Raw genomic sequence first — 25988 nt, 5'->3', positions numbered from 1 at the left:
GTGGGGGGTGTGGCAGTGAAATTGTAGAGAGGAAGACTGGGTCAATGGTGTGGTTGGTATGACTTGATAATGGTGATAGTTATATAAATGCTGATTTAATTTTTTTAGAAATTGCCATTTGAAGTGCCAAATAAATACATATTGATTATAACTTAAGTAAGTTCTTAACATTAAATTTATCTTTCGAAAAAGTTTTAAGGTCAATAATTATTAGATTTGGAGATGCTCTCCTTCTTCCTGGAAAATAACACAATAAAAATGAAAGAATAATGTTTCACTGGTCTCTCCTCGAAGCTTTCCACAATGTTCAGCACATAGGATTGACAAGGTTTGTTTAATGATGGCATATATGATTAAAATATCTGATATATCATAAAACCAGGGATGGGTTGGATAATTCCATTTTTGGCTTTCCGGGAGCTTCATTGCTAATGTCATTAAGGACTCATCCATTAGCAATGTCCTAATGTTCAGCAATGGAATGTTTCTGGCCACCCTTCTCCTCCCCCTCCCCCATGAATGGCTTACAAGGTGTTTCATTACTCCGGACTCTGTTCTCCACTGGATGTAGCTATTTGTCGCCCTCATCTACCTCCATCTCCTTAACATTTATTGAACCCTACTGTTAACTATGTTACACATTCTATTAACTCTTTATCTGTATTATCTTCTTCTATTTTTCAACAGCCACACAAGGTAGGTTCCACTGTATCTAAACATGTGATAGGACAGCCACGTCTGGGAAAATTCAGCACTAGTGCCTGGTAATAGCACTCGTAAGTGGCAGATTAGACTGCAAACCTAATCTTCGATGACCATCTTCATCAAAGCCCACTATCTTATTTTTTTAATGTTAGAATGCTCGCTCTCTAAGCCTCCTTCACACAGAAATAGGCTTGCCTTTGGTTTCCCTCAAACTTCATTTGTTTGTGTACAACCTTCATAATTGTTGTATGTGTTACCAATGCCACATCTAGTCAACACTAATACTTACACAGTGCCTGCAATATTCTGCCCACTATTCTGAGCATTTATTTGTGTTACCAACTTAAACCTCCAATAATCCTATAGGTAAATGTTGTTTTCTTTATTTTATACATAAATAAGCTCAGGCACAAAGAAGTTAAGTGATACAGCCAGAAATAAACTAGAGTCTGACCCCAGAGTTTAAGTTCTTAAATATGTAATGTTACTTCTCAGTATTATCAAACTACTAAATACTTTTCTTAAATAGTTCACTATGCCTGCATTTATTTTTTTAAGTTTTATTTACTGTTATTACAAATACTAGTTATATATTCCCCTAATGCTGATTAAAATAAGGTATTTATAGACACAAATTTTAAAATATTATGCTATCCAAATATCAGCTGAGATAGAATTAATGGAACATGTACCACGTTTTAGGATCATTTATAGAAAACACTGGTTTCTGAATCATAAGACCTTTTTATTCTTGATTAAAAACACATGGATATGTATTGCCCACCCCATAACATGCCTTTGGAAGACACTAACTAATTCTTTACGAATCTCTTTTCCACTGAGCCCGGACAAGACAGGTGAATATTTCTTAGCTCATAACTGTGGGAATTTACTATACATGTAATAAAATTGGTATGAAAGATGAAACATAAAACCACTCCCATTTAGATCCAACTCTGCTACAAGTCACTGTGTTACTTTAGGCTAGATTTTTAAATCCTTATAGTGTCAGATTTTCCTGCTTTACAGTGGTGTGTTTGGTTAGGTTGTTGTCATTTTGGGTTCTAGAAATTTGTTCTGCATTCTTTTAGGTGATAGTCAGTCATGTTTGGCCACAAGCGAGGACACAAGAGAGGCTCAGAAAAGCAAAGTTTATTATACTAATAGGTCTTAAAGGGATAAAACCACTCCAGGCCAAGAGGGATCACACAGGAGGAACATGAAGGGAGATAACTCAACCAGAGAGGTGGAGCACGGAGACCAAGGACCTGTGAGTAAGTGCCTTTATTGGGTTCAGAATGGAGTACATAAAAAAAAGTCATGAGGGAATTCCATTGATGTGTTTGAATGTTACTAGGTCACCGTCAAGAGAGGGCAGAAAGAGAACTTATGACTGGGGCCAACTTTATCACACTGGTACACCTGATCACCTGGGCAGAGTGCTCAAGCCTGCTTGTGGGGATGTTGAGGCAGCAGGAAAGAAAATATTAATTTTTAAAAATTTTACAATATAAAATTTATAATCCTACCACTTTGTTTTACTAACCTCTCACATTTTTTCCCAAATCTTGCCACAAATTCTGAGAAGAAACAGATGCCATGCAAAATTACATTTGCACTCTAAAATATTAGTAGACTTCAATTCCCCACTTTCAATAGTAGATAGAACATCCAAAGAGAAGATCAATAGGGAAATAGAGGACTTAAACAACACAATAGTCAAAATGAACCTAACAAACATAATCAGAACACTCTACCCAACACTAGCAGAATAAAGACTTTTCTTTAGTGAACATGGTGCATTCTCCAGGATAGACCACATGGTAGGCCATAAAACAAATCTTAACAAATTTAAGAAGTTTGAAATTATATTAAGTGTCTTTCTGACCGTAACAGAATGAAAATTGAAATCGATTGCAGAAGGAAAATACACAAATATGTAAAAAATAAACAATGCATTTTTAGACAACCATTGGGTAAAGAATAATTTACAAGGTAAATTAGAAAATATCTTGAGACAAATGAAAATGAAAATGGCACATACTGAAATTTATGGGATGCAGCAAAAGCAGTGGCAAGAGGGAAATTTATAGCTATAAATAGATTTAACAAAGATCTCAGTCCTGGCTGGTGTGGCTCAGTTAGTTGAGTGTCATCCTTTTCATCAAAAAGTTGCTGGTTTGATCCCTGGTTAGGACACATGTCTGCATTGTGGGCTCGATCCCCCGTGGGGGGCATGCAGGAGGCAACCGATCAATGTTACTCTCTCACATCAATGTTTCTCTCTCTCCCTCTCACTTTCTCTCTCTTTCTAAAAATCAATTTAAAAAAAGATCTCATATCAACAACCTAATTTTGCACCTTAAACAGAACTAGAAAACAATAACATATTGAACCCAAAGCTAGCAGAAAGAAAGAAAGATTAGGGCAGAAACGAACAAAATAGAGAATAGAAAAACAATAAAGAAAATCAACAAACACAGAGTTGGATCTTTGAAAAAATCAACAAAATTGACAAACCTTTAGCTAAAGTAACTAAGAAAAAAAAGGGGTGAAATTAATATAACTAAAATAAAAAATGATAGAGGGGAGATTACTATTGATATTACAGATATAAACAATGATTATAAGAGAATATCATCATGTGGATACTTCCAGATGTAGCTTCCCCATGAGGGCAGGCTTTAATCACACTTCAGGATGAAGCATTTATCACTGTTTACCAAGTAGACAGTATGTAAACTCTATGAAGTCTAGTTATTTATAGAACTTACAGTAGGAATTTCAGTAGTTGTCATGGATCAAGTAGTAGTATAATATCTAAGCATTAAGCGCCACTGTCATAGACAATTAATTGGAAAAAATAGTTGTGCTTGTAGTACTAATAGTACTACTAGTAGTAATGAGGGTAACTCATACTCATTGAATGCTTATAATGTATGCCACAGATTGAGCTCTAGGAAGCTCCTCTAAGGCAGAGATCAGTGTGCCAAACATCGGTTGGTATCAATACTTATGGAAGGGAAAACAGCAGTCAAGATATGACATAGTCTCAGCAAATGCGTCAGCCAACCCCAGATGCCTCCCGGGAGCTGGGATGGCCCTGTGGAGTTTCCCCTATACTGGGACAAGAAATTGGGCCTGTATATCCTGTGTTGATCAGTCACTTATTCAGATTGCCCTTGGGTGAGACATGACCTTGGGTGCGGGAGTCTGCTAGAACTGAGGCAATCTCCTAAGAGGCCTGAAAGCACAGTTAGCTGTCTTCAGCCAGAAGCTAAGGGAATAAATTCATTTTTTCCTCTTGAAGAGGCTCCTCAGAGAATCTACCACAATATACCAGAATCTGGGCTAAACACCTAATGAACATTTTCTTGTTTAAATTTTCACAGTATAGCAAGAAGTTGGTGTTATTTTTCCAACTTTACAGATGATGTAATTAGGGCCTAGAGAGGTTTCATAAATTGTCCAAGAAAAACTTAACATGATCCATTTTTATGTACAAATACATATATTAAAAATATGTATGTTAAGTATATATAGCAGTGATATTAGGGTTTAGAACATATATCACTGCTTTGGCTTAAATTGCTACATAAGTCTCTGCTTGTTTTACCCAGATTATCCCAGTGTAGTTATTACTAGTGCCTCCTTAATTCTGAAAAGTGTCCTAGTTTACATGATAAAATAAAAGGTCACCCTAGGTAGGGACAGCGTTGAAGGCACCAGAAGGCAATGCACAGATACTGGATAGGGGGCCAAGGTCAGAGGAGAACTCAAGGAATATAGAAATAATAGAACAGACTAGGGGTTCTCAAGTCAGATCTCCAGACCAACAACATCAGCATCACCAAAGAACTTGTTAGAAGTGCAAACTCCTGGGCTCTGCCCCACAGCTCTTGAATCCTACAGCCTGGGGAATGGGTGCCTCCCCACCACCAGTATGTGTTCTGAGGAACCCTCCAGGTGATTCTGGTGCTTTCTTTTTCAAGTTTGAGAACTACTGGGATAAATTCATAGACTACTCAGATCAAAGACTTTCTAACTAATTTATTTTTGTTTTGGCATGCTTTTGACTGTAGTCAAGATGGATTAGTTTCCCAGAAAATAGAGAAGTTTCAGGAAGAAGTGCGAGTTTTAAGCTCAAAATTCTCCACAGTGCCATGATTCACCAACCTAAAACATCTTCAGTTTCTTTTTCTTGTTTCAAGTAGGAGCTTTGTCTTCTCTTTGAGAGTCAGCTGTGTGGCTTCAGAAGACCCGGACCTGGTATGGGTTCCACCAGGTCATCAGGTATCTGTTGTGACCTGATAGTTGCTGTTAATCTCCCCCCCCCCCTCTCAACAGTAACCTATTCTAAAGTATCTTTCAGTTGTCAGTTAAATGACTTGAGTCCTCATGAAACATCCGCTTGTTACCATTTATGTGTAAAATGAAAGGATCAATACTATTTTACCTCTCCCATGGTCTTTAATGAAGCTGAAATGAAACCACATATGCAATGTTATTTATGAACTATGAAGTGCTGCACAGTGATAAGATGGGGATAGTTATAGTATGATTCTTAACTAGACTTTTTTTTTTAGCTCCCAGAAAGCACAATTGTGCTGGATCAATCCGTGTGTCATATTTGTAAGGAGACCTCATTGAAATAACTTTTTACTTTGAATGTTTTCACATGTTAAGAGAGAAAGAGAATAACATATTGCAAAAGAGAGGGAGGGGGATTTTCTTATTTAATAAATTTAGTTTCCCCTCTGGCTGCAGAAACAGGAGCTAAAGCTATAACAAATATTTAATTGGAAAAAAATGTCTCTGGTTTCTGTTTTTTCTTGGGTACAATATCAGTTTCCTTTGGGGCGTTCAAAAACACCAGTTGGGAAAGGCTAGAATGAACAAATAAAGGACTGGAAAACAATCTAATCATATTTTTATATTGCATGAGTGTTAGTGAAACCATCCAAGAAAATGAAAGCTGATCTCTGTGGACCCTTAAATTCATCTCAGTACTTACAGGGCCTTCGTAGAGGCATACTTAGCCATTGGGTATTGGGACATATATTTCAACAAAATTAACTCAGTCAGAATATAACTGATTCTGGCCTGGCAAGGGAAGGAGTAGGGGGGCAGTTAGTTACTGCCAGAGGCAAAACTGTGACCCTGACTCCTCACCCTCCCAGAATTCAACCCATATGTGATAGTTTAAAAATATGTTATCTGACTCTTCTAGCTTGCCCATGTAATTTTTGGACACCATAGTGTCATTTTACCCATAGCTGATCAAAGACCAAGTCCTGCTGCAAGTGATGAAGGGAGAAAGACCACACTATTGGAACTAGTGAAAAGTGTGGCTTCTGGGAAAATATGCTTTTCATTTCCAAACTGTTGTCTGCAGACAGTATAGAGCAGACAAACTTTGGCTTTTTAATGTTTCCTTGACAAAAACGCTATTTCAGAAATCATCTCAATGCTGCTCGCTCAGTCAATCATTCACACCAGGCAGAAATTCTGTCAGAACTTGTCACTTTTATTTAAGCAAGACCCTGACACAGAACAACTGTATTCTAATCATGCTCACATTCAATTTGACAGTTTCAGAATATCCTGTATGTCCATTGTACATGCACAGGTAGATAATTTATCACCAAACATTTCTCTTTTGGCAACTCTGATAGATTCTCACCTTCTTTTAGCTCAATTTCTGCGGAGCAAAAAAGCCTATATTAAAAATCTCACTGTTTTCCATTTTTCTGTGGATAGTGTGAGAAGACATATTATAGAGACAAACACAATTTATTTATTAGAAGGGGGAGAAAGCCAACGGGAAGTAACACAAAAAGATGTAGTACTCACAGGGAATTGAATCTTGAACTTTTTGATTTTCACTTTGAATCTGATTTACCCAAAGGAATAGATTGCATTCACCCAGCTGGTTATTTGGAGTTTACAAACACCTTAAAATGCAATTTTAAATGTTATATTAATAATTATATATAAGCTGAATCTTCTAACTGTATCTAGCATACTAAAGACTAAAGGTCAGAAAAGGACACTACTGAATAATTTGCTTAATTGGTATTCCATGAAAAACATTTTCATGATAATGCTATTAGCACTTCTCATTTCCTTAAATGGTTCAAGCATTTGGTTTGTTGTAGATACATTATTTCATATATTCCTTACATCTACCCTAGGAGGCATTATTTCTCTTTGCAGAAGATAATGAGCCTCAGATAAATCAAACATCTCAATGTGATAGTATTTGAAGATGGAATATTATAGTGGTGACTAGGTCAGGAGGATGGCACTCTCAGGAATGGGATTAATGACTTTATAACAGGGGTCCCAGAGAACTCCCTCACCCCTTCTGCCATATGAGGAAACAGTGAAAAGATGGCCAGCTTTGAATCAGGAAGAGCAGTCTCACCAGACAGGAAATCTGCTGACACCTTGTTCTTGGATTTTCCAGCCTCTAACACTATGAGAAATAAGTTTATGTTGTTTATAAGCCACCTAATCCATGGTATTTTGTTATAGCAGCCCAAACAAACTAAGACACTGACAATATTAACTAGTCTTGATACTGGTTTGGGTTGGTAAATTTGTTGATTGAAAGCTCTCTAAAATGTTAATTAAAAAGTTAATTAAAAAGTAAAATCTTATTTCAGGTCATATATATAATGAAAAGAATTTGCATTGTCAAGCATATGATATATCATCCCCCCATCCCCAATTGCCTTTTTTGTAGACGTGAATTCTTAATAGTGTTTCAAGGAATCATTTTTAAGTTGCTGGAACTGGCACATGAGGTGTGTAGTGGATTGAATGGACCTCCATTCATTGAACCCCCCAATATAAGTCCATATGCTGGAATTTGTGAATATGATAATTTTTGAAATAATGGTCTATGCAGAACTAAAGAAATTAAGAATCTCGAGCTGAGGTTATTTTGAAATACCTAGGAGGGACCAGAATCTGATGTGATATGCCCTTATAAGAGACACATAAAGGGGAAACACAGGGGAAATAGAATCGTGTGAAGGCAGAGATTGGATTTATGCAGCCCAAAGTCAAGGAATCTTTGGAGCCACTGAAAACTGTAAGAGACAAGTGCTATAAGAGAATTCTGCCCTAGAAACTATGGAGGGAGCATGGACTTGTCAACATCTTGATTTTGAACAGCTGTCCTTGTGAACTGTGAGATAATTAATTACTATTGTTTTAAGCCATCAAGTTAATGGCAGTTTGTTGTGACAGCCCTAGGAAACACTATTGCAAGGTGGAAACAACTTAACTTCCTATGGCTAGGATCTCCTATGTGCTTAGGTTAAGTGACTGGAAAGAATGTTTGTGCCTTAGATGCTGGTTAATTTTACTTCATTCCATAGTAACCAATCCATGCAACTGCAGTAAACTAGCCCTGACAAATTTGACTACATTGCAAGTTATCATTTACAGCCAGGGAAGATTCTAGAAATTTCATATAAATCAGTGAGATATTTTGGCAAGCACATTTGAAAGTTGTATTTTAATCATAATTTATCAATGAGTAACTTTGTAACTTACTTGAATCAGGTTACTTAAATATGTGGGTCTCCATTTCTTCATCTGTAATGTATAGAGATGATATAAGAAAGAACAAATTACAGCAGAAATCAAATGAATTAGAATTGTAACCAAACCCAGGTTCGGTTGCCTGTCCCAACAAAAGCCAAACTTGTGAGACAGGTTCTAGGAAGGAAAGAGGTTTATTCAAGTGCCAGCAACCTGAGAAGGTGGGGAACTCTCATCCCAAAGCCCACCTTAATATGTCACTGCAGGCAGAGGTTTTTATCAAGAAGTAGAAGGAAAGAAGAACAAAGAAATAAGGGGGAGGAAGCTGTGGATGTGCAAGCAGTGTTCTTGCTGGTCCTGATATAGATCTTTATGGTCACCATTCTTGAGCTTTTTGACAGCTGAATTCCTGTTGATTGAGCTGTTGACATCAACCAGGCCTTGAGGCCAGGCTGCTTCTTAGGTTCACACAGGAATGAAAACTCCTGAAACTATACTAAAAAAGGTTGATAAGCAAGCTCTAGTTTTGAGAGAAAAATCAGGTTAGAGTAACAAGCTGGGTTTAACATCTACTCAGATTAACACAGGTAGCTTTATATATAAGTTCTTTTATAAGCTTCCTTTATTGCTACATTCTCATTTTTCTATGGCTAGTCAGACTAATATGAGTAGTATAGCACATTCATTCCCTGTTACAGAACTGCTATGCAGAAAAATCACTTTGCTTTTGTGGTTCTGTTTATTCTTCTGTACTAATAACTTTGCTTGGTGAGGTCAGAATTACCTTAAATCTCAAAACCATTCTAGGCAATTACTCTTTGCTAAACTATAGAGAAATAAAACAAAACAAAATGAAAACATTTATTTGAGAAGCATGACTTTCAGTTATGTCACTCTTTACCTCTACTCATTGGTGACATTTATAGATCTTTCTATTGCTCCCCATCATTTACTGGAGAATTAAACATCTGACTTGAAGTCTTGCTCTTCACTCTAAGTTCTAAAAAATTTCTCAGTTTCTTCAACATCTGTATAGATCACTCATAGCCTCTGTCCTTTGGACATATCAATTCTAATGACCTTTGACCTTCAATCAGTGCCAATAACCTGGACCCAGTGGTTATCTGGATCTATTTCCTCTAATCTTTCAGGTCTATGATTTTATTTCTTTCTCAAACCTATTCTTTAATGCGAACTAGGTGACTGCCTCCCAAATACTTCTTCATGAATTGGATCTAGTACTTTAATTTCACAAAAATTACTTGGGATTTTGTTAAAAGCACAATCTTGGGTGAAACATTCAGAGGTGCTAATTCTATAGATCTGAATTGTTGTCTGGAAATCTGTATGATTTAGATTTATTCTGTGACTTTTCACTGTAACCATCTTCATCAGTATTTTACTGCCTTCACTCTCCTTCCTAGATCTATCAGTTATGTTATTGCCTTCTTGACAAACTACCTTCACATCTCAGCATATCTGCACCCATTTTTTTTTTTTTACTACTTCTTGAGTTATGATATTAAAGGTGTTTTTCCTTCACCTGCACACAGGATCCCATTGCAGTCAGTCTCCTTAAGAGTCTGGATCTTAGTGATAAACCTTATTTTCTTTATCTTCAAACTTTTTTCTCTGACTCCTTCCCAGCAGCAGTTAAGCCTATGAAATTCTCTTCCATCTTTAAAAGATAAATATTTCCCTTCACCTCTTTTAGACCCCCTAGAGCTATTTTCTTATCTCTCTTCTTTCCCTTCAATACCAGGTGTCTTAAAGGAGATGTCTACAATTGTTGTCTCCATTTTTTCACCTTCCATTTGTGCTTCAGACAACTACAATCTGACTTCTGCCACCTCCACTTAGCTGAAATTGTCGTAGATAAAATCACCATTGACTTCTTTGCTACTAAACTCAATGGAAACTTCTCAATCCTAGTTTTAGTTAACCTTTGTGCAGAATTTAATCTGTTCATTAACTTCTCCTTGCATTGCACTCTATTTTAGAGGAGGTGGGAGTGCTGTGACACCGCACACTGCTATGTCTTTCTGAACCTTCTTATTGAAATTTCCTTTTTTTCCCCTCTCATAGTTACAGTCTCTCTCCCTCCCTCCTTCTCTTTCCCCTCCGTCCCTCCCTCCCTCCCTCATTCTAAACACTTTCCCTCAGCAATCCTATCCATTTTCTGATCTTTATGTACTATTTTATATCCTAATAATTCTGGATGAAAAATGGGTTCTATAGGAAGTAACCTCACAGAGTGATCTGATCATAAATTCCTAACTGGGCAAGTCATTGTGGGTGGTCAAGCCCCAGGCATGTAATTTCTTTACATGTAAAAGGTTTATCTTTGCCTTAAGCAAGTCCTGTCCATTGTTTCTGTGTATCTAGGTTAACACACCTTTGAAATAAAATAACCATCCTCAAAAGAGCACATAATATTGCTAACTATCCTGTAACCCAATCCCCACCTTGCTTTCTCCCACCTTCATGTAATCTTTCTTACATCCCCTCCTTAATTCCAAATACATAAAAGAAACAGCAAAACTGGGTTCTCAGGAATATTTGAGATCTTGCTTATGGGCAATTATTGTCAGTTTAGCTCAAATAAAATCTTAGAAAAATCTTTACAGGTTTGGATGTTTCTTTCATCAACATAATTTAGATGATATTTTCAATCTAGATTTCTCTCTTTGCCCCAATCTAAGTAGCAAGTCTCTACTGCATATCAAAACCTGGATGGTAATACTCTTGTTAAATGTAAGGATCATAATTATTGAGAAATAGCTGTGGACTAACCTCTCTGCCATATCCATTTCATAAGTCATCTCAACCTTAAAAAAATAGGTTCAAATATTGTCCCCATTTTAAGATGAGTAAACTGAGGCTTAGAGATATTTAATGAAGTACTCAATGCATACAACTGGAATCCAGATGCGCTTAATTCCTAATCCCATGTGGTTAACCATTTGTTACACTGCTTCTAATGACATATATACAGGGGTTCTCCACAAAAACACAAACCCAACAGGCCCTAAACTAATATCTTTCATTTGACTTACTATCACAATGATTTTCAAATTCTGAATCAATTTATACAACTAAGAAACTGGACTTTTTGTCTTATGACTATAATAAATCGCAAATTTTTGTAATTTATTAAAAAATAACTTCTAGCCTGGCTGAGCATGGCTCAGCAGTTGAGCATCTACCTAGGATCCAGGAGATCACAGTTTAGTTCCCAGTCAGGGCACATGCCTGGGTTGCAAGTTCGATCCCCCTGTTGGGAGCATGCAAGAGGCAGCCCATCAGTGATGACTCTCTCATCATTGATGTTTCTATCTCTCTCTCTCCCTCTCCCTTCCTCTCTCTGAAATCAATAAAGATATATTTTTAAAAATTAAATAAATAACTTCTACTTCCTTAGTACCTTAAGCATAGAGGACTTTCCACCTACCCCCACTGTCAGAACACCATGAACCCTCTCCTGAATCAATGCAGCAGCTTCCTGACTGGTGTTCCTGCTGCAGGTCATAGCCCCACCAATCCATTTTTCACAATGCAGTCTGAATGATTTGCTGAAGTCAAATCTGATCATGTCATTTCCTTGCTTACTTAAAGCCTGTCAATGCCATTCTACTGCTCTCAGGAACAAGTCCAAACCCAGGGCATGCAAGGTTATTCGTGACCGAGCCTTTCCAAATCTATGGCTTCTTTTATCCAAACTACTCATGTCATTCTAGGCTCCAATCTTTGAACGGACATTATTTGCTGATCTCCGAGCAGGCTGTGCTTTTATTTTAGTTGTAAGATTTTAAAAATTATTTTTTTGTCCTGCTGAAAATTTGTATCTTTCTTTCTCCACTTAATGAGCTAACTGTACCTTATCCTTCATGATTCTGCTCAGATGGAACATCCTCTTGTAAGACTTCTCACTCCCACTGAGATCCCCTTGTGTTCTCCCAGGGCGCTGGAGGCGTAATGATTTCCTGATCATGAGATTCATCACAGTGCATCATCATTACCCATTTGCTTGCCTGACTCTGTCACTACACTTTATTAGGTCCCTTCAAGAGTAGCCATCATGACTTTATTTTAGTTTTTATTTTCTCCACAAGTGGAGCCTGAGGGAAGGATTCAGTTGCAAATGATTTTGGAGGCGATCTCAGTAATCACTGGAGGGAGCGTAAAGAGGTGAGGCCGGGGAGCTGGGGAAGTGCTCAAGCGCGTTACCAGGCTGGGTTAGCAAAGCCTAGTGTGCTGAAGGCGCTCTGGGTCCCAGGTTAATAAAATTGGGGCCTCGGAGGTGCTCCACGCGGGAGAGAGTTAGCATATTCACACACTGCCCTGGCCCCACCGACAGTTACAGCCTTGGCCCTGGGTAACCCCTGGGTCACAGACAAACCGGAGAAGCTAATCACCCTACCACCAGCTCTTATCTGGTTGAAGGCAGTTAAGGGGAGGGCAGATGACTGGAGGAGAGGATATTGATTCTCTGACACATCTAGCCTGCTGTGTAGACAGCACAGTTAACTCCAATAACACAAAAGCCCCCAAGTAAAGCAATTTAAGAGCTGGGCTGGTGTACACTGGACATGAAGTCGCTATGGTTCTCATAGCACTTGCTACAGCCTTGTGTACTGTTCTAGACTTAATGCCTCACAGTGTCTGGTACATAGTAGGTAGTCAAAAATATTTATTAAATAAGTGATTTTATTTTTCAAAAAAAGAAAGGAGCAAGTTTCTGTGACTTGTTTATGGTTTAATCCTCAGTGTGTAGCATCATTTGTAGCACCTAATAAATATTTTGAATGAATGACTAATTGAATAAAGTTCTCATTGGATGCAGTAAATGATCTTTAAGGTTCTTGTAAGCTGTGAGATTTTATAATATTAAAAAACATCCATAGGCACCTTGGCACAGTGTTCTCTTGAAACACATCACTTTATAATCTTGGCATGGGCCCTGTGGAGAGCAGAGCACAGTATTTCATCATCCTTAACTGGTCCACCTTAGGGAGGAAGGATGCTGCAGAGTTTTTTCATCAGCTTCACAGCAGAGTCGCTGTGACTAATTGGAGGAGGGCCACCATGACCCAGTCCGGGGGTCCTGTCACTTGAGAAACATTTAAAACCACACTGTGGGCTGGGGCAACATAGATTGACTAGTGCCTCCTGAGCTCCATGGACAGAAATGTAAAGATCTATTATTCTAACACTCCCCAAGAATATCTTTTGTATTAAAAAAATGGAATTGAAAGTGGAGGTGTGGGTGTGGGAGGGGCTGAGTTTTCAAATAGCTTCCTGAAATGCCATCTGAAACAGGAAGGGCTTGGAGCAGAGGACAGTGGGAATTCCTTTAAACAGCAGCAGAAAGTGAACACACTCTATTTATGGTTTCTAGAACATTTAACGTTAAAAAAAAAAAAACACAAAATTTTTACTCTGTGTGTGTGTGTGTGTGTGTGTGTGAGAATTGTGTATGTGTATATGTACCACTGAGGTCTGCTTTGCTGGTAGTAATTTTTTAGGTAGAATTTCTTGTTCTCTAAGCTCTTTCATATAATAACCACATATAATGTGTTTTTTTTTAAATCCATATTTTTATCATAGAAATTTCTAATTTAATATCATATCCCTTTTCTGATTACTAAATTAATTAATGTGCACAACCGAGGATTTTAGAAAATAGTGAAGGATTTTTGAAAGAAAATCACCAATAACCTCTAATGCTCCAAACAGCATAAATATTATTAGCATTTTTTCTTGTATCTATCTGTCCCTCTGTTATCTACCTATCATCTATCTATCTATCTATCTATCTATCTATCTATCTATCTATCTATCTATCTATCTATCTATCATCTATCATCTATCTGTCATCTATCTATCTATCATCTATTATCTATCTATCATCTATCATCTACCTATCAATCATTTATCTATCTGTCATCTATCTATCTATCTATCTATCTATCTATCTATCTATCTATCTATCTATCATCTATCTATCATCTATCTATCTATCTATCTATCTATCTATCTATCTATCTATCTATCTATCTATCTATCTATCTATCATCTATCTATCTATCTATCTATCTATCATCTATCTATCATCTATCATCTATGTATCTTTTCATCTATCTCATCTATGTACCAAATTTGGAAGTTATCTTTATGATTTTCTGATTTAAAATATATGTGGTGGCATAGTTAAAATTTATTTTGGGGATCCCAGGGTTAGAAACCCAGAGAGATTGCAGGTCATGATTTGCTTCAAATGTGAGTGACTTTCGTAGCTCGTTCTCAGATGGGTGGCAAAAGACTTCATGGTTCTCATCGGAGAGCTCTCTTGGGAGCTGACTTTCAAAGCGGCTGTGATCTAGGCACAGCTAGAGGGTCAGGGGACACAAGCTCAAAGGTACTGAGACCAAGAATAGAGAAGACAGTGATTTCAGGTTGCATGTCACAGGGCAATTAATTCTTATGTGCCAAACTCTCACTTAGCAAATGTATCAGGGTAAATAGCATTAAGGATTTCCTCATTCAATAAGGCTTCATGATTCTCCCAAACCAAGTAATGAAGGCCACTGTATGAATATGAATGAATGAATGAATATATATGCATAAATACATATATATATTTTTCACAGTTAAGTTATTCTGTTTATACATTTACAGAATATTTTACAACTACTAAAGTATTGTTTTAATTTCTACTTGCAATTGCATAGTTAAAACTTGTGATCAACCTATGAAATGCACTTTGTAAAGTGAGCTAGTATAAACCTAAATAAACATAACAGTGGGTCTCCTAATACTCAGCAGACTATATATATTCTCTTCATTCTTTTTCTAAGGCTTGGGATGTTTATGTGAAATTTTATACATAGCTTATATAAGATATAAAATAAATAAACCTGGAGGTAATGTGGTCCAAATCCTTCATGAGAAAATTCTGAGCCAGCTATTGTTTCCCCTGAGGTCACAATGCTGGTTAGTCGAAAAACAGAGACTAAAATTCATTTGATTTTTTTAATTAACATTCTTTGTATTGTGCCCCATGGCTTCACAGCCAAAGGATTGATAGTGTTTGTAGATAGATATAAATGAATGTAGAAAATATATCTGTGTCAATATATCCCTTTAAGTATTTTAAAATTTTTATTGAATAAAGTATTTCTTAATGTCTTTAACAAGTGTCGTGAATAATTATAGTGATTTTTTTAAAAATTAAAAATGTATTATTCTAGGGAAACCCAATGATCCATCACTTTTAAGCTATTTTTTATTTATTTGTAAGATAAAAATATATTAAAATTAATGAAATACCAGTTTAAGGAAACTTCCTCATATATATAGCATTGGGAGGGTGTAATTATTTTATGGCCACATCTTTACTTATGTAATAACAATTCTCACCACCTACTGAATTTCAGATTTAATACTTTTTTGGCATTGTATTGTAAACCTGTAAAGACAAGGCCTGAACCAATAGTTTTTAACATATTTCTAAAGCTTAGTGCACTGCTTGGCATAGGGTAGGTGCTCAATATACTTAATTGAATCGAATCACATCTTTGTTACTTTACAAAGGCTTTTTGGGGGGAGGGGGAGTGGAAGGGGAGAGACAGTCACCAGAGTCTTACAAGAGGAAAGCAGCTAAATTTGAGTACCAGGTAGAATTGCCCCACCCTTCTGTTCAACAGAATTCAGACCGGGTCCTAACGAGGACTAGCTCCCCCTGACTTTGATGGGAGCGGGGGTCTTCCAGGAGGAAGGCAGAGCCTGGCGTTCTGTTGGACACTGGGTTCGGAGTGTCTACTGAGCCGACCTGTTCTCCAAATGGTCCGGCTACAGTCACTGTAGGTTACGTTGTGCCAGTTAAGCTTTAATTGTCCCTATAGGCATACTGTTTACAAAAACAAGACTCTTACTTTTCCATTTTCAGCCTTAAACCCAATATAGAATTGTACCCTTGGGCTCCCACTGACTCAGAAGCCCCCTCTCTTTTTAAATTGAGCAGATGAGAGGAACGGGCTCAGAAAGCCCCCCCCCCCCACTTTGTTAAAACAGCTCCAGGCTTTGGACTGCAGATCCCTGACTGACTCTGCACCCTGCGTGGGGCTCCCCCGAGGGCCGTGGCTATTAACCCACATTGACTCCCAGAAGACGTCTTCTGGAGGCATTCGCTTGACCCTTACAAAACCAATTGGAAAGTCATTCATGTGGAGCAGAATACAGGGTATAAAATATATAGATCTCTAGTATTCCAATGGGATTACTTTTAAAGACTACTCCCCCCCCCGCCATGGAACAGGAATCAATGGAAAATCTAAATTTTACCTTTATCATCAGGGTTATGAGGACTAGCATGCACATAAAGAGGCTCTGCTATGCGCTGCGTGGGCTAATGTTTAGAGAAATTGTTTGGAATAATTTTTCTCTATTTCTCTAGGTCCATTCTCTATCTTTCTTCCCACGCGGAATGTCCCGTGAGGCTGAGCTCTCTGGCCCACACTAGTTAAAGGATTTCCTTGCCCTTTAATTTCCATTTGCTTTGACCAATGGGACACTTTAGGTAGGAAAAGAGAGAATTCTGAGTACTTATTCGCATCCTCTGTCCCTGCCTGGCCACTGCTTGGCCGTGGCTGTATCATCTGTCTAAAGCCACAGATCCTGTGGGGTGGCTTCAGTTCTACGGCGTTTTCTAGGTCCCAATACTGCTTCTTCTTTTTGCACTTTCAGGACTAGAGTGGGGTTGTAGGCCGGATTATAGGCCCCAAAGATGTCCATGTTCTACTCTCTGTGACCAGTGAATATAATCTCTTATTTAGTAAAAGGGATTTTGCAGACAGGATTAAATTAAGATTTTGGATGTGAGTTGGCTATCCTGGATTATGTGGGTGGGCCCAGTGTAATCACAAGGGTTCTCGTGAGTGGGAGGTCGGAGTTTAGAGCTAGAGCTGGAGCCATGAGGAAGGAAACAGGTTCGACTGATGCGATGCTGGCTTTGAAGATGGAAGAGGGCCCCTAGCCAAGGAATGCAGGAGGCCTCTAGGACCTGGAAAAAGCAAAGAACAGATAGCTTCTACCTCAGAGCCTCCAGAAGGAACTCAGCCCAGAGGACACCTTCATTTTAGCCAGTGAGACTTTCGCATTTCAGATGTGATTATGAACTTGAACATTCCTAAGCCACTAAGTTTGTGGGAACTTGATACAGTGGCATCAGGGCGCTAACCAGATGCTATGGCTTCCCACTGATGCTAGACCCATGATACTACACGGTCTTTTTATTGGTGGACCAGAACCTCGCCCGTGTCTTTGTAAATAACCCCTTCATTAATTTGTCTTCATTCATCTCTTTGAATGTACCACCTGCTTTCTGCCAGGACTCGGTTAAATGTTGGTAACTTTTTATTCAACAAAGCAACTTTTAGGGACTAATCTATGTGCAGTGCCTGAGACTCATACAGATATTCACTGCAGCATTATTCAAACAACAATAAGAAATAATGCCAATTTTCAGAATAGGTGCCGCTGTATGACATAATAATAGAATTACAGAAAGTGAAAATATTTATATTAATATGTACCTACACTCATCCATAGTTGTGTGAAAAAGTCAGGCTACCAAACAGATGTATCTCTATACCTGTACCTTTATTATCATCTATCATCTATCTATCTATCTATCTATCTATCTATCTATCTATCTATCTATCATCTATCTGTCTATCTATCTATCTATCTATCTATCTATCTATCTATCTATCTATCTATCATCTATCTATCTATCTATATCTATCTATCTATCTATCTATCTATCTATCTATCTATCTATATCTATCTATCTATCTATCTATCTATCTATCTATCTATCTATCTATCGTCTATCATCTATCTATCTATCTATCATCATCTATCTATCTATCTATCTATCTATCTATCTATCTATCTATCTATCTATCTATCTATCTATCATCTATCATCATCTATCTATCATCTATCTATCTATCTATCTATCTATCTATCTATCTATCTATCTATCTATCATCTATCTATCATCTATCTATCTATCTATCTATCTATCTATCTATCTATCTATCTATCATCTATCTATCTATCTATCTATCTATCTGTCATCTATCTGTCATCTATCTATCATCTATCTATCTATCTATCTATCTATCTATCATCTATATCTATCTATCATCTATCTATCTATCATCTATCTATCTATCTATCTATCTATCTATCTATCTATCTATCATCTATCTATCATCTATCTATCATCTATCTATCTATCATCTATCTATCATCTGTCGTCTATCTATCATCTATCTATGTATCTCTCTATTTAAATATACAGAGAAAGAAAAAAGAGAAAAGATAAATGATGCTTTTAGTGGTTAAATCCTGCTAGTAGATGAAGGATGATTTTTTTTGATTTTTTAAATTTTCTACAAGGTTTTCATTTATAGTTGGAAAGTTTTAAAGCAGAAATGGGAGCTCTTCACATACCATGGAGTGTTTTATATGTCAGAAAAAGTATTTCCTGGTTTTACTCACAGAATAATAATTTCTGCTGCCTACAACTATTTTTGTGCAGCTCCATTAGAATTACTTGTATTCGTATCTGACTCCTCTATCATATTATGGGCATCTTGGAGCAGAGAATGCCCTGAAATTTATTTTGTCCTGCTCTCATAGTGCAGATATGTGAGGGTTGCAATATGTGTTTATGGAAAGCTTTATACTGAATTGAATTTAAAGATGCTTAATCAAAGCTGCTTTGATTAGGGCCTTATTTCCAGACCCATAAAAATTGCAAGTAACAGAAAGAATTATGAGGCAAAATTATAAAGCTGGGAGGTACACAGAAGATTCTTGAGATGCAAGTGGATAGTGAATTATTTATATCATATTCTTGTCACAGAATTATTCATTTAAAATGTGTTTACTAAGAGGATTGGATGAATGTAAGTACTTAGCTGAGGTAAACGTTTGGATTAGGCTACTCAAAAATCACATCAAATACTGAAAGGGAAGAAACAGCCCCTGTCCTTGAGTGAAACCGGCAAGTCTCATGGGCCAGGCGGGACCTCTACTCAGTGACTGTCCGGCGTGTTGAGCAGGGAGACGCATCCTAGGAGTGTGGGGCTCTTTTGGAGAAGCCCGAACGACAAAATAGGCCAAACCAGTGAAGATAGCACTGTAAAGATACGGAGGAGTTTAGGAGAGTCTGACTGTCAGATGCTGGTCGACAACATGCCATAATAAAACAGCAGAGGAGCGACAGAACTAAGAGATAGCAGAAGAATTTGGAGACAGAAGAAGGAAAAGGGGGGATAAGTGGTGATGGGAGGACGCTTGGCTTGGGGTGGTGAACACACAATACAACGTACAGATGATATATTATAGAATTGTATCCACGAAACCTATGTTACCCCAATAAATTCAGTAAAAAAAAGGAAAAAGAAAAAGACATGTCAGAAGGGAAAGTGACCTTAGACCCTCATTTCCATGCGAGAGACTGAGTTTCTCAAGATAGGGATATTTAGGAAAATCCCAGGTGTGACTTGAATTATCTAGCTCTGGTCCAGTGACATCATCATCATCATCATCATCATCATCATCATCATTATTATTATTTTATGGGAAGAGTCCTTAATGATTAAGCATCTTCATGTTCATTTCATTAAGGATTTTGCAAATTTAGCTATACAATAATTTACTTACTTAGTTATTGCAAAAACCACTACATTAAAATAGAACTACACATGTATTTATAATGTTATTTACATTTATTTGATTAGCAATTCAATTAGGCATTTCTATATTTTAAGGGAAATCATAATTTTTATTTTTTTTAAAAGTCTACTTTTGTATCTTCATAGATGTCACATATAGTGATTTAAATGATACACTGTTCCACTTGGAAATAGTTACTTAGCTCTATAATTTCCTTTATGTACGCAAATCTCCCAAGTAAGGCATGATGTCAGGAAAGATGTTTATTGAAATGCATCCATACAACATGGAAAATTGTAGTCATTAACTTCATAAATAGTAATTATTCTTGAGCAAGTTAAACTATGATTCTTGTGCCCTTTCTTTTCTGACACTTCCTATCTGTGCCAAGGAAAAGTTACTAACATCCAATCATCCCTTAGTATTATTTTAAAAAAACATGTCTTTATTGATTTCAGAGAGAGGCAGGGAGAGGGCGAGAGAGAGAAACATCAATGATGAGAGTCATTGATCGGCTGCCTCCTGCACGCCCTGCACTGGGGATCGAGCCCGCAACCCGGGCATGTGCCCGACCCGGAATGGAACCCCGATCTACTGGGCCACGCCGCTGGACACCCCTTAGTATTAATACATACTCCTTACAAGTAAAACTGAGTTATGAACCATCATTATCCCCATTTTTCAGATGAAGAAACTGAGGCAAAATAAAGTTGGATAGTAGGTCTTAGCAGTTCCAGGGTTTGAACCCAGGTAATCTGGGGCAAAAGCCTCTGCTTTTTCATTTTGTTAGCAATAAGAGGGGAAAACTTCTCTTTATTGCCCAAAATATGACAAAAGCAGGTTACACCTGGATTTTGTAACTAGCCTGTAATTTCTATCAGAATTAATGATATAGATCACTCCCTGATACAGTAGAAAGAATGAGCCTATAGACCAGCCGAAGGCAAACTCTGGGTCCGCAGTTTTTCAGACAATTGAAGATCCCTTTTTTCAAACAGAATTTTGAAAGCAGTGGGTAGCATTAAATATTGATTGGTTATTATATTAGAGAATAATAGAAATGAAAAACCTATCAACTTATCTCTATTGCTAAGTATTCTAAAGTTAGTCTCCTTGAAATTAAAATAATTAAAGTGAGGTCAAGATCAAAGAAAGAAGCCATGGGAAGTTTGGTAAATCCTAAAGCATTAACACAAGGATAAAGTGTTTTGGAATTTTAGTTCCAAACCCTGAAACATTATGAGGTTCAGTAGAAAGAGCAAGGCTCAGGTGGCTTCTTCAGGTTCACCATTAACTGGCTGTGTGAGCTTTGGAAACTCAATGAGCATTAAAAAAACACAGCAGATCTGTTGGTCTAGGTCAGTCTCCCTTTCTCCTACACATTTCACAGAAATCCATAATGACAAAGCATAGAGATAGCAATTTTTTACATAATTCTCAAAGAGGACTTTATTTGATTAATTACTTTGATCTTCAACATATAAAAATTGTTGCAACTTGGCAGAATAATATTACTACTTTAAGAAAAGGGGGAGGGGTGAAGGCCATACAATGAATTCCCACTCCGCTGAAGATAAGGGCATTAGTCAGAGAGCAGACAAGGCCTAGGTGAACACTGCTTTTCTTTACATGTCTGGAAGGTGAGAAATAGATGTTTAAATTGGATGCAGGAAGCCATGAGGGGCCGAGATAATGACAGGCAGAGGAAGGTTAGGGCAGCTGTGTTTGTAAGAAACGAAGCTACTTCTATCTTTTGAAATTTTCAAAGGACTTCAAGAAAATACGACATGGTTCCTGAAGCATAGCTCTCTATGTTTTTAAGTTTCAGGGATACAGGAAGGGTTCTTTAAAAATAATCTAATGTGTGACATTTTTTTCAACAGGAGACTTGGATAAGGAACTTAATAAACTGATGAACAGAATAGATTCAATGACATGGAAGCATAGATGAGACTGATGAATGTCAGAGGGAGGGAGGAGGGCGGGTGGGTGGAGGGGGAGAGAGTAACCAAAGAATTTATGTGCATATATGCACAACCCAAGGACACGGACAATGGTGGGGAGAGGGACTGGGGAGGGGGAAGGGACGGGGTGGAATGGGTCATTGGGGAGAAAAAGGGACATCTGTAATATTTTAAACAATAATAAAATTAAAAAAAAAAAAAAGGATTTTCAAGGTAGATTTTAAAGAAAGTTTGCAATGCCAAACTTTAAAAATTGAACGTCGTGCCATTGAGTCACATGAAGGCTGGATTCCTTTAGGGGTGCTGATCAACAGGGGTGCATGGTTAGCAGGGCGCTGTAAGCACTAGACGTGAGGGAGGGGGCTTTGCCCCTTTGTTGGGTGACACTGCAGGAGGTGGCGTTATCATACCTAGCTTATCATAGCTGGCAAAAGGGAGGCTTATTAAGGCTGAATTGACAGTTGTCAAACAACTGGTAAGTGTAGAGTTGGGACCCCAATTATGTGTGACATTGCTTCCACATTCTTGACCACACCACAAGCGTTGAGGTACAGAAGGCTCGAGCTTTATTACTTCATGACGCTTCTACCTTCCAGCTCCACTGCACACCCCAGGTGCATCTCGTAATTCTTCTGAACTGAGCATGATGATGCCAACCATGGTGGGCACGCTGCTCACAAATAAAGCTCACAGAAGGGAAGGCGGTGTTGGGGAATGAGCCAGCGAAGAGAGATCACAATCCTTAAGACAAACAAGTCCAGCCAGACCACTGGGGTGCCCCATGGATTAGAATGCAGCATTTTTATTGTAAAAGTCCACATATTAGGCAATCCCCTTTGCCAAAAGGTTTTCAAATACATAGACAAGGAGCAGCGGATAATGAAGAATTAGATTATATATAATATATATTTATATTGCTAATACTATGCACACATTGCAAAGCTAGCTTTTCTTAGTATCCCCATTTATGGAATACATTTCAAGTTGACAATAATAACATGTTTCTCACCATTGAAAATTTGCCAACAACTCTCCCAAAGAGTCAACATGTAATATGCTAACAATTCTAAACAAGAAAATAATTTATTCTATTTACATGTGTTTGAGGTTATATACTAGAGCACTGATATATTAAAAGTTTGTAAAATTGGCAGCTAAATGTGTTTCAAGATTCATCCAGATGACTCGATGATGACTTTACATGGATTTCTATTAACAAAGTCACTGTCTCTTTTTTTCTACTCTTTTTTAGGTTATCTATAAAGTTTTACTAGCTGTGATTGATTTCTGACCTAGAGCAATGATTGCCGTAAAGAAGAACTGACAATGGATGTTAATTTAGAAAAAATAAAGATTCAGGATGAGTACATGAAGATGGAACTCTACACAAAGTCTGGGACAACTGCTTCATGTGATTATAATCTACTCGAATGAGGCGACAAGCATACGTTCAACCTCCTTGTAAGTCATTCATTCATTATTTCATTTTTAAAATGTAATCTGCAGTACATTTAAATTTTTTTCACAGAATATAGAATACTATATTCTAAACACTAGTCAGCTATGAATCTTGCTTATGCCTGTCATGTGTCCTCAAGCACAGTTGTGGATGGGTCAAGGTTGACTCATCCCCAAATATGAAGAATTTATACACAAACTTTATTCCTAGAAGGCTCATTTCTGTATACAAATATAGGTCATAAGTATTGTTTTGAAGGAGCATGGTGATTGGCTAAAATAAATTTTGAGAATGAACATGAATAGCCAAAGTTCTTTGGATCCTTCTGTGTATCTCTACAAGATCAAATATCTCTTGACAATGCCAATGTGAAGAGTTGCGTCGCTGTTTCCAAGCAGCACAGAGACATTCACCAGAAGCATACGGGGCCGGTTCACTTCAAACCATTCTTGCTGAGCACCAACTGTGTGCCAGGCACTGTGCCAGGTGCTGAGAACCCAAAGAGAAAATGCCAAGATACTGTCCAGGAGGCACTCACAATCACTAGAAGCAGATCTCGAGATGGAGAGTGAGTTCTGTTAAAATCTATAGTCCTAAAAGGAAGAAAAAAAATTACGGCAAGCATATACAGTCACTTTATACTCCATGAAACTGGGCGTATTCACAGGTGGCAAATGTCGAATATTCAGTCTGTGTTTTACTTAGTGTCTCAATATGTCATACGAGGAAAACATAAGCTGTTTTGATCTTTATGCGTGAGGGAAAAATGAGTGGATATTTCTCCTTCAGTTCCAATCCCAAATCCTTATAATTACATTCGTGATTCTTTTATAGCCCAAAGACACAAAGACTAAAAGACAATACTTTATGATGTTAAGTTCAATCCATTTATTTTGGCGCTGAAGAGATGCATGCATTAAACTCGAAGCATTCTATGTTATTGAAATATTTACATCATTGTACATGTGATGTGGAGGGAATTTTCTGTCTATCTTGGGATAGAGGTATAATAGATTTCTTGTCTAGGTTCTTATATTTAAAATGGGTTGTGATCTGTCTCAAATGAGGGAGATGTTCTATTGGGATCAGTTTACCACAACTTGACCCCAAATGACTGTAGGGAACAGTTTGGAATGTTTTGCATCTAATCATATTTGGAATTGAGTGAGGACACCGCCACTATAAATGATCATTGCTTTTTCTATTTCAGTTCTATAGCTGGAAGGAAATATCGTGTTTGGTCTCAGTGTTCTTGCTCTAATTTCACTTTGCCCTGCAGGTGTGCAACACAGAAGCATCATAGTTTCAATGACACTTACCAAAGGAGAGCTGGGTGTGAACAATAGGACATTAATACAATTTGCCAGGTTAGAACATGGAAACAAATTCAGATCACTGTGAACCACACAGAGGGTTATTTGAGTGGACTTAGAAAGGCCATCTTCTCTCCATGAGATGTAGTGAGTAAGACCCATATCGATGAAGCCCGTGCCCTTTTACAGGTAAAGGTAGGAGACCCAGTACACCAGATTGAACAAGCAGAAGGCCGTGGGAAAGAAGATGCGCGCGTACGAGTCCATTTTGGCGATTCGGATGTGTATCCGCCCATGTCTCCAAGCTCCTGTCCGGCAGTCTTCAAAACAGCAGAAAAAGCTGGCACAGTCCTTGCCGTCCAGGCACTCGTACCCATATTCTTCGTCTCGCTCTTGAAGGTGCGTGGCATTGTTCATTTGAATGGTGGCTGATCTTGGCCGAATATCAATAGTTGGGGCCTGAGACAAGGGTAGGGACAAAGAGGGATCAGAGGTATTATACTTGATAAGCCTTAGACTATTTCTGCACAGTGTTACCAATGTGAATGATGAATCTGAAAATGAGTGCTCGGGGAATTGCTATGACACTGTGATCTACAATGGTAAAATCGAGCTCAGAAGGATAGCACATTTGCAGATTTTGAATTTGGAGCTTAAGCAGTGCAGCTGAAAATAATACCATCAAGCTAATAGCTAGAGCGAGAGGATTAAACACCAAAAGAACTCAAAGTTTAAAGATTTAAATCAAACAACTACATGGAATCTTGTTCTAGTAAGTAGTAGATGTGAGGTCGGTTACATGAAGGCATTTAATGGTTTTGCATGTGAGTAGAACAGAGAAATAAAAACGCATCAATTTTGAAATCAAATTTTGTGTCATGCTTACCCATAGGCAAATAGTAAACCCCATTACACTGAGCAAATGTATTAAATGCTTTTAATATAAAAAGTTAAAAGATGTATAAATATGGACGTTTCCTGGGTTTATACGACAATAGTATGACTTGTGTTTTAAAGGAATATGGTACTTTGTGTAACATTCACCGTCCAGGAGCTTTAGAATGTCAGCAATGTTTACCTGCTTGTGAGTGAGAATTCAGAAAAAAATGTTACTGCCTGTCAAACATTAATTAGCATTTGAGAAGAAACTGGTACTGATTAACTGAACGCTAATCTAATTTTTGCTTGCGGATGAATTGTAAAATTGCTATAAGACTCAATAGCCTGTTTAATATTAATTTG

General features: G+C 37.6%; 1 protein-coding gene across 2 annotated transcripts in view; it reads right to left on the bottom strand.

Annotated features, from left to right (window-relative positions):
* Positions 1-22750: 22750 nt before the first annotated feature.
* Positions 22751-25988, bottom strand: part of GABRG2 (gamma-aminobutyric acid type A receptor subunit gamma2) — a 74257-nt gene continuing 71019 nt past the window's right edge. The window contains exon 10 of one of the 2 annotated variants that reach the window (XM_081134738.1): positions 22751-25205. In XM_081134738.1, the coding sequence (XP_080990864.1) occupies positions 24930-25205 (276 nt within the window). In that variant the 3' untranslated portion in view covers positions 22751-24929. The remainder of the gene's footprint in view (positions 25206-25988) is intronic. The other variant, XM_081134739.1, reaches the window with a different exon arrangement.

The sequence above is a fragment of the Miniopterus schreibersii genome, assembly GCF_964146895.1.
Source record: "Miniopterus schreibersii genome assembly, chromosome: 4".
Taxonomy (NCBI): domain Eukaryota; kingdom Metazoa; phylum Chordata; class Mammalia; order Chiroptera; family Miniopteridae; genus Miniopterus; species Miniopterus schreibersii.
Note: the sequence above shows the minus strand (reverse complement) of the source record. Positions and strands in the feature narration are given on the sequence as shown.